A 9106-nucleotide genomic window follows, 5' to 3' on the forward strand; every position below is an offset into this window, starting at 1 on the left:
CCGAGAAGCCAACTGTGACCCAGTCGGAAGGGCGGCAGTGGGAGCCAACTCTTCTCCAGTAATTTTCCCCCTGGGGCGGCCGGCCCTGGGGACCCTGGCGTCCCCCGCTGGCCTGCAGACCCGCCTGGCGCCTCCCTCTCTCCCTCCCTGGCCCTCTCGTGCGAGCCTGGGCTCCCGTGGGCGTGGCAGCACTACCTTGTACCTTTCCAGGGCTGCTCCCTGCTGGGACAGGCGTCCGCCTCCATGGGAACCAAGGCGAGGGTGAGGGAGGCCCAGGCGTCACCCCACCCCCTCCCCGCGCTCCCCCGCCCCCGCCCGGTGTGCTTCGGCTGCGGCCTCGGCTGGGCGCCGTCCTGGAGAGGCTGAGTCTCCTCGTGTCGCCCAAGCCAGGCGCGTGGCGTTGCGTGGGGTCTCTTGCACCTGCAGCCGCCGTAACAGACGGGCGTCAGGCTGGGAGTGGGCGGCTAAAGGCGCTCGTGGGGGAAACGCACTGCCTGGCGCCCTGGGGCCTGTGAGCTTAGCGGGGGGGGGGGGTGTCCACCCAGGCCACAGCGCAGCTCCGTAGCAGCGGCAGAGCCCCGCCCCCTGGGGGGATGGGCAACGCAAGCCCAGCGCGCACACGGCGGGAGGGGCCAGCGGGGATGAGACCCCCAGGCCAGGGAGGTCGGCCAAGCTGACCTCCAGCCCAGCCACCCCCTGCCCCGCCCCTCCAAGCCCTCCGTACCCCGGCAGCCCCTGGTTCTCCCCGCACCCCTCCCAGCCTGTACGGCATCTAGGTCCCGTTCTGCAGGGCCGCCTGGACCCCTGCTCTGGCTTTGGTCCTCCTTGTGGGGGCCCTGCCGCGGCTCCCCCTCACAGCTGGCCCTGGGGCAGTGTGTGTTTGGGGTTCCCACGCCCCTTGCTGGAGGCAGAGGGGAGGTGGGGCAGCAGCTGGGAGTGAGGCTGGGGGGACTCCTGCTCCCAGCATGGCGCCTCTCCCTGGACAGACAGCTCAGGGCCGGTCGGGACACACTTTATTACGGGCTGTCAGAACCGCAGGCGGTGAAACCACAGGCTCCTGTGGCCGTGGATTTGGCCACGGCTTCACGGACTCCGAGCAGGGCGGGGTGGAGGAGGCGTGGGCCGCCCCGGGCCAGGAGGGTCTCCAGGCGCCAGGTGCCGGGCAGGGGTGTGCTCCTGGCGCTGGCATGGAGGCCGCGGTCAGTCCTGGTTGCAGAGGTTGGACTGGCAGCAGGCGATGGACACGTGGGGGCCCAAGCCCAGGCTCTGCACATCCGGGCAGCCACTGTAGCACTTCTTGGTGACCAGTGGAAGGTCTTTGAAGCTGATGGGGGCTCCTGGGTGAGGGGCGGGGGCAAGAGATAAACCACCAGGCTCCTTGAAGCTCTGAGCCCTCCACCCCACCCCCAGCCCTCCTGCTCCTCTGAGCTCCCCCCAGCCGCGGGATGTATTAGGCATGTGGGCCACTAGGGGGCAGGCGTGAGCTCCACCGGCTCTCCTCTCCTCTCCCACCCACTGGGTGCTCTGCCCCGACCCAGAGCCCAGACTTCCCCACCTGGGAAAGAATGGCGTGGCCGCCCCGCCCCCACCCCACTCACGAGTGGCGATGGCGACGCAGTGGGTGGTGCCCCGTGGGCATCCGGCCGCATGGGCGCACCCGCCGAAGCCCTTGCACTGGTGGCACCACATGCCCTGGGCTGAAGCTGTGGACAGACGGGCACAGACAGGGCAGGTGGCCATGCTACGCTGCCCCTGCCCACGTCCTCCGGGGCCAGGAGAGGGGGAGGGGAAGGCCACTGCACCAAGCCAGATCCCAGGATCCGGCTCTGTCGTCCTGTGGCCACTGGGGCCACCATGGGCCCTGGCAGGATTGGGCGGCACCGCCTCCCACCCCTCCCTGGCTTTGCTGATGCCGCACTTTCTGCCTCCAGGCACCACAGCCCCAGCGCAAGGCCACCTCCTCTGAGGAGGACGCCTGGGTTCCAGCAGATTGGTGGAGTCTCCTTTGGCACCCACCCTGACCGCAGGGGGCCTGCCCGGGGTGCCAGGCCTGGGGCTTGCTCTTCCCAGCAGGTGGGACTTCAGCAGAGGGAGGGCCCTGGGTCACGGATGAGGCCGGGGGCTCTCAGGCCGGGGCTCTTGTGAACGCTGGTCCCTGGCTGAGCTGGGCAGAGATGGGGACTGACCAGTGGTGGCCCCTGAGCTAACACCGGCCTTAAACTCAGCGTCCCCAAGGGGCCATGGGTCTCATGCCTTCAAGATGAAGCCCACACCCTGATGGCCCTGGGCAGTGCTCGGGGTCAGCGGAGAGGCCTCTGCCAGGGCAGGGGTGCCCACGGAGTGTCCCTGGGACTAGGATGGGGACCTGGGGGGCTTAGAAGATTCCTGAGGCGGGCCAGGGACACAGGCACCACCTACTGGGGGGTGGTCACAGGTGTCACCCCCACCCCCCACCCTGATGGGAGACCAAAGCTTTGCCAGGTGGGCCCTGGGGAGGCCGAGGGCCAGCTGTGGCAGGGCAGCCCCTGGAGCCCTAGGCAGGCTCAGGACCTGGGGGCCCGAGGTTGGGGGTGGGCCAGAGGAGCAGCGCCTGCTGCAGTGAGTGGGTGAAGTCGCCCAAAGCAGGCCAGAGCAGAGCAGGGGTCCCTGGGCTGAGGCTAAGGCCAGAGGCGGGGCAGGAGGGAGGCGGGCGGCCCTGGGACGCGGCAGCGGGGCTGAGCTGGCAAGCAGGGATGGCGGGCACGTCCAGTCACGGGGTCACTGTGGGGCTGGGCAGGCCTGGGTGGCCCATGGGGGAGGCAGCCATTTATGGGCCACCAGCAGAGGGCGGCAGCAGGGGCCGAGGGGCTGCGCTGGAGGCCAGGACTGGAGGGGGCGAGGAGTACAGCGGACCCGGGAGGGGGCGGCCGGCCCTGACTCACCCGGCTGCAGGCTCAGGATGATGGCCAGCAGGAGCCCAGAGAGAGGCTGCATGTTCTCGGGATGAGGACGGGCCCTGGCGCCCCAACCGCGCCTTATACCCGGGCCGCCTCCACCCACCCGCGGTCTGAGTCACCACGGCCCGGCCAGGAGCTGGGCTGGGCCCTGGCAGTATCAGGTTGCCGGCTGGGTGCCCTGCAGCCGCCAGCCCCGCGTGTGAAGCAGGGCAAAGGTCAGTTCAGGGGACAGAGGCCCCCAGGACCGCCCTGCGCAGGTGGGGGCTCCATGCAGGTGCCCCCTGGGGGGGCAGGGAAGCCAACTCGCCCCTTCTCTCGAGAGAGACACACGAGGGTGGTGGAAGCCAGAAGCTGTTCCCTGTACCCCCCCCCCCATGATGTCCTGACCCTCCCAGGACACAGGGTGGGCACCACACCGGGGCCTGCAGGCTCCTCCTGGTGGTCACTGAGTGGCCCGGAACTGTAGATTGACAGGCGATGGCAGGAGGGGGCAGCAGGAGGGCCCGGGGCATCAAGATGGACCCATGGAGGGTGCAAGGGCCCCAAAGCGACACCCAGGGGAACAGGGGCTATTCTGCCCAGTGCTGGTGTGGGGTGCCGTGCAGGAGGTGGGGGAGCCTGGGCGGCTGGGGCCCTGCCCAGAGCTCTCTCTCCACCTGTCTGTCAGGCTGCCTGCCTTCCCACGCCACACCTGGGGCGCCGCCCTGAGGGTGCACGGGGATCCAGCCCCAGTTTGGGGTGCCATGGAACTCCTGGTGGCCTCACAGGAGGCTCAAAGTGTTGGGGGGTGGGGCAGAGCTCTGTCCCTGCCGTTCAGGTGTCCTCCCCTCTCTGTGTGATGGGCAGTTCATGTGGGGCGGCCCACCATCACGTGTGTACCTGTCACTCTCACGGTGACACAAACCTTGGTCACGTGTGATGCTGCCCCTTCGACTTCTGTGCGAGGCGAGAACCTGGAGCAGACGCCAAGGTGCACGGGCCCCCAGCAGTCATGGGGGGCAGCCCTGGGGGACCTGGCCCCGCTAGCCTGCATCCCATGGGGCTGTTCAGTCAGCAGTCCAGGGGGCTGTCACCCACCCTTCTGTCCACGGGGCTGGAGGGAGACCCTGACAGGGAGCAGGCTGGGGTCAGAAGCCAGGGCCTGGCTGGAAGCAGAGTGGGGTCCTCCTTCCTCTGTCTCCAGTTTTCCCAGGGGCTGAGTTGTCCCCTCCCATGATGTCCACTGAGCCCCCAAATCCTGCCCCCCTCCCCACACCTGGGCCAGCTCCAAAGTTGGATGGGACTGGGGGGGGGGGGGCAAAAGAGCTGAGCCCTGCACCACCTGGGTTGGACGGGAGCGCAGGACCCATGGAGCTGGGGGAGCCAGAGAGGAGACGCGAGGGCTGAGCCCAGGTGCTGGGGAGGCAGAGGAGGGCAGAGACGCCCACCCACCTGCGCTTCCACTCACCCCACCCCACGCAGCCTCCTAGCCATCCCCCACCACCCATCCCCCACCCACCCATCAATCCATTCATCCATGCATCCCTCCATCCACCCACTGACCCATCCACCCACCCATGCATCCACCCACCCACTCACTGTTCTATCCACCCACAATCTCCCTATCCATTCCCCCCACCCATCCAACCATCCATCACCCATCCATCCATGCATCCATCCACCCTACCATCCTCCCACGCCCGCCCCCTCCCCCCGTCCCCCCCAGTGAGGCACACTGATTCCCAGTTCTTCAGTGAGACGGCCGAGGCTCGGGGCTGTGGCCGACAGCCCAGGTTGCCCGGCGCTGCAGGACCACACAGAGAACATGCTTAGAAAGGCGTGCGTGTAAAACACAGGGGGCCTCTCTATTTCTTTGTACGTTTTAGAATGACCGATAAAACACACATTCCTCGCAACAAATCAGACGCCACAGGGCGGCAGGAAGGCGCAGGCAGTGCAGCCCCACCCCTCCTCCAGCTCCCCAGGGGGCGGGACCTGCGCAGGCGCTGCTGCACCCCGCAGACCACCTGCACCCCCTGCTCTGGCGCGGCTCTGCGCTGCGGGCGCCGGCCTGGCAACTCTCCAGGTCAGTGCCGCTGCTCTGTCACTCGTGCGGGACGCAGGATGCTCCGTGGCCGAGGCACGGGGCTGCCTGGAGTGTGGATTCTGCAGAGCCGGCAGCAGGCAGCCCTGTGCCCCCGCCAGCCTCGGGGGCTCTGGTTTCCACTGGAGAGACTTGCCGTGATCTGCCCAGCTCCTTGCCCCGTGGCGCCCAGTGCCTCTGCCTTCTCTGCCGCTGCACGGCCGCACCCCACACCCGACTTCACCCTCCCAGCGTCTCACACCTCTCCATCTCCTCTCCGCCTTTGAGCTGCCCTCGGCCCAAGCTCTTGTGACTACTAACACGAAGTATGGCAGTGACGCCCACCTTGCTGGGCCGCATCAGTGCCAGGATCCACCTGCAGGGAGGGACGGAGCAGCCGAGCGCGCCGACGCCCCCGGGGCCCACATCCCTGCGGCGGTGTCCACGCTGCACCACTGTGCCAGTTCCTGTGGCTCATGCAGGGCCACAGGCTCCCTCTAGTGGCCGCCTGCGTGCACTGCGCTAGGATGCTGGTGCGGGGTTGCGGTGGGGGTGCAGCAGGGTCCCTGGACGGGGGCCGTGCAATCTCACGGGGCTTGGACCGGTCAGGAGTGAGAAGCTGCCCCCACGTCACAGCAACCCCCAGCTCCCGGGGGGTCCCTGCCGTGAGCCCTCCCTGGGTCCACGGGTTGACCAGGCTCTTCCCGAAACCCCACGGAGCAGGCAGGTGGGTGAGCGGCCCTGGTGCCCCTCCCAGCCTGGCAGGGCCATGTTTTGGATTCACTCCGCTGTCAGGAGGCCCCGTGCGCCTCCCTCCCGCGCTGGCCTCTGTCCTGAGGTTCCTGCGGGAGATCCAGTAACCAGGCCTTCCTTCCAGCCTCCCCCGTGGAGGGGCTCACAGGGGACTGCTCACACGGCCTAGGGCTGCTCTCCCGGCCACTGGGGTCCCTGGGGTCCCGTGTGCAGCCCCTCCCCCTCCTACTCTGCCACGAAGCTGTCCTCATTCTGGGAGGTCCAGTGTCCCCTCTGGCCAGGCCCCCCAAGAGCCCCTCAAGAGGTCTTTCCCCTGGAACCCCTTGTCTCCCAGATGGGACCAAGTTCTCACCATGGTCTCCAGGGGGCCTGCCCTGCCCCCAACAGGACCCGGCGGCCTCCAGGGCTGTGCTGTGGCCTGGGCTGGGCCAGCCTGGGGGGCTCGTAGTGGACACCGCAGCTGGGGTGCTGGTCAGGCAAGGGGCACCGACATCTCAGCTCGTCTGGCCTCAGGGGGCCACTGGCCACTGGGAGGGGGGCTGGGCGGGACTGGGGTGGGGTGGGGTCTGCGGCTGGAGAGGCTGGAAGGACCCTGGGGTCAGATCCCGGCCTGCTTGCCACACACCCACCCTCCTGGGATTTACCGACTTGGCCACAAGCCTGCCCGGGGTCTCCCAGGGTACCTCTGCCCCCGTCTGCCCCAGGTGCACAGGCTGAGCCCAGGCCCAGGCCCACCTGCCCTGCCCCCACCTGTGCGCCCAGAATAGCCCTGGCCCTGGGCGGCACTCAGGCGCTGCCAAATATAGAACACCCCACCCCCACCCCAGCAGCCCAGGCTCTGGCAGGGGAAGCTCAAGGGGTTTGGCTGAGCTGGGGGGGAGGTAGGGGAGACAAGGACTCCCCCACCCACCCCTGCCGGATCTGATGGTTTCTGGGGCCTCAGGGCAGCCACCCCTCCCCCACCAAGGACTGCTGGGACACTGGGCCTGGCTCTACTCCCAGGACAGCTAAAGGTGACAACAGCCTGCCCTGGGCAGCCTGGGGCCCAGGGCCCTCTCCCAGGACCACCCTCAGCGTGCTCCAGCCCCCGGACATGGGCAGTAGGGTGGGGCCTCCTTCCCAAGCTGCCCAGAGGTGGGGTTTGGCCACCCCTCCCATCAGCGTTCCTCAAGCCCCCTCCCCAAGCCTGGCCAAAGCCAGAACTCTCTGGGGGGCTCCGCTGGTCGGGTAGCCTGCGGCTGGACGGGGCAGGGCGGGGTCCTCCTGCAAAAGTTCTGGGTGCTGGGTGTGGCTGACGGACGGTGGAGAGGCATCAGGGGCGGGGGTGGGCCTGGGTCTCAGAGCCCCGCCGGCCCGGCCCGGCCCTAGAGCAGAGCCCAGAGGCTGGCCAGCAGCGCGGGGAGCAGGGCCAGGGCGCCGGGGCCCGCGAGGCCGGCACGGTTGCAGAGGTCGTACTGGCAGCAGGAGGTGGTGGACGCGTGCTTGGAGTAGCCGTCATACACGGTCTCGAAGCAGCTGGGCACGCAGGACTTGCTCACTTTCATCTTGGTGGGCGTGTAGTCTGGGGGGAGACGGGGCAGCGATCACCCGCCGGAGCTCCCCGAGAGGGCGCCGGCGGCCGCGGCCTCCCTCACACCCCACGTGGGACCACCAGGCTCCCAGACTCACAGGTGCGTGTGGTCATGCAGTAGGTGACCATGGCCGGGCAGCGCATGGGGTTGAAGCAGTTGTCTCCGTGGTAGGCACACACGTGGCAGTCCAGGGCCTGGGCTGGGGGCAGGCGTGGGGTCACCGAGCATCCAGCCAGACCCCCCCCCACGCTGGGAGGGGGGCAGCAGGGAGAAGGGGGGCAGCTGGGGAGCCTGGCTCCCCCCACCCCCCCTCCACTCCCCTGCACCTTACCCAGAGGGAGGCCCAGCAGGGCCACCATCACCAGGGCGAGCAGGGGCGCCATGGCTGGAGGTAGACAGCGGCTGGTCCTGGTGCCCACTCGGCTGCGGCTGGGGCAGGGCACAGAGCCAGGAGAGGGCCCGGCTGCTCCCAGAGCTCCTGGCAGGCCTGGATGAGGAGACAGAGACACACCCATGGTCAGTGGGGGCGCGGGAGATGGGGCAGAGGGTTTGGTGGGCAGAGGGGCAGCCCAGCCCGTGGGTGGCAGGGAAGGTTCCCTGGGGAGGGGACCCAGCAGGACGCACCAACCAGAGGCCAGGCCACCGCGTTTGCCGCAGAGCCTGGAGTGAGGCCCAGGGGCTGTGCTACACGCCCAGGGGTGGGCAGCGCACAGGGGACGCCGGTGAGATGTGGCCCTTACCCAGGGAGTGCAGGTACAGAGCCCTCCACCCCACCAAGAGGGCGGCAGGCCGGGCAGGTGCTCTACGGCTGCGCCCCTTGGCGCCTGGGCAGCTCCGGCAGAGCCCTGCCTGGGGCGGGCGGGAAGGGGTGGTCTCAGGCCCCCCGCTGTGGGAGCGCCTAGGATTCATCCGAGCTAGGGGCTCTGGGGAGAGAGGAAGGGGAACTTCCCAATGGTGACCTCCCGGGAGGGTCGGCTCTGACCCCCAACACCCGCCTTCCACCGCCCCCTCCCGGAGCCCCGCCCTGAAGACTGCGGACCCCGGCGCCGCGCCGGTGACCTCGCCCGTGACCTTGGCCGCCTGAAGCCCCGCAGAGCCCGGAACTCACGCGCAGCCGCTCGCCGGTCCCTGCCTCGGGCGGAACGCGCGTCAGGCCCGGCTTCCCGCAGCGCCCACGCCGCAGTGCCGGTTCCGTGAGCTTTGGGGCCGCGACCAGGAGGCGGAGCGCGAGCTCCCCGCAGGCCCCGCCCCGTACACGCCCCTAGGCCGTCAGCCACCGCCCCAGGGAGCCTCAGGCCCCGCCCCAGACACGCCCATTCCCGCCCCCAGGCCCAGGAGGCGCGGGAGCTAGCTGCAGGCCCCGCACTGGCCCCGCCCCTTCTTCGCTCCCAGGCAGCCAGCGCGGTCCGGGTCCCCTCAGGCCCCGCCCCGGCCCCGCCCCGGCCCCGCCCCCGGCCGGCGCGTCGCCCACGCGCGGGGGCCGCGGCCTCTGCCCCCGCGTCCGGACTGCCCACCCGCGCTCGGCGCCCACCGCACGCAGCCCCGCCCCGGCGCGCGGATCCTCAGGCGCGCGTGCGCAGAGGCCGGGGTCTGGACCGCGCGGTCCGGCACTGCGGCCCACAGCGGCCCTGCGGGTCCCCGCTGGCTCGCGGCGCCTCCTCCGCTGTCCGCCGGGGTTACCGCTGTAGCTTTAAATGACTTTACAAGTTTCGTTTCAGGCAAAAGTTGTACTTTTTGTATTTTTTCCCTCGAGTGAGTAAGCGTTCCCTTCAGTCCCAAAGCTC

At 69.4% G+C, this 9106-nt stretch overlaps 2 protein-coding genes across 2 annotated transcripts; both read right to left on the bottom strand.

The window, feature by feature from the left end:
- Positions 1 to 1002: 1002 nt before the first annotated feature.
- SLURP2 (secreted LY6/PLAUR domain containing 2) lies at positions 1003 to 3029 on the bottom strand. Its single transcript, XM_062185297.1, has 3 exons — positions 2922 to 3029; positions 1599 to 1703; positions 1003 to 1337 (listed from the first exon to the last, which is right to left on the bottom strand). Exons 1-3 carry the CDS (start codon positions 2971 to 2973, stop codon positions 1201 to 1203), a joined length of 294 nt encoding a protein of 97 aa, XP_062041281.1. The 5' UTR covers positions 2974 to 3029; the 3' UTR covers positions 1003 to 1200.
- Positions 3030 to 4735: 1706 nt separating this feature from the next.
- Positions 4736 to 8489, bottom strand: LOC133754971 (ly-6/neurotoxin-like protein 1). The gene is made up of 4 exons (XM_062185296.1): positions 8431 to 8489; positions 7654 to 7809; positions 7420 to 7521; positions 4736 to 7312 (listed from the first exon to the last, which is right to left on the bottom strand). Exons 2-4 carry the CDS (start codon positions 7703 to 7705, stop codon positions 7116 to 7118), a joined length of 351 nt encoding a protein of 116 aa, XP_062041280.1. The 5' UTR covers positions 7706 to 7809; positions 8431 to 8489; the 3' UTR covers positions 4736 to 7115.
- Positions 8490 to 9106: the final 617 nt, after the last annotated feature.

This window comes from Lepus europaeus, unplaced genomic scaffold, assembly GCF_033115175.1.
Source record: "Lepus europaeus isolate LE1 unplaced genomic scaffold, mLepTim1.pri SCAFFOLD_351, whole genome shotgun sequence".
In the NCBI taxonomy this organism is placed as follows: domain Eukaryota; kingdom Metazoa; phylum Chordata; class Mammalia; order Lagomorpha; family Leporidae; genus Lepus; species Lepus europaeus.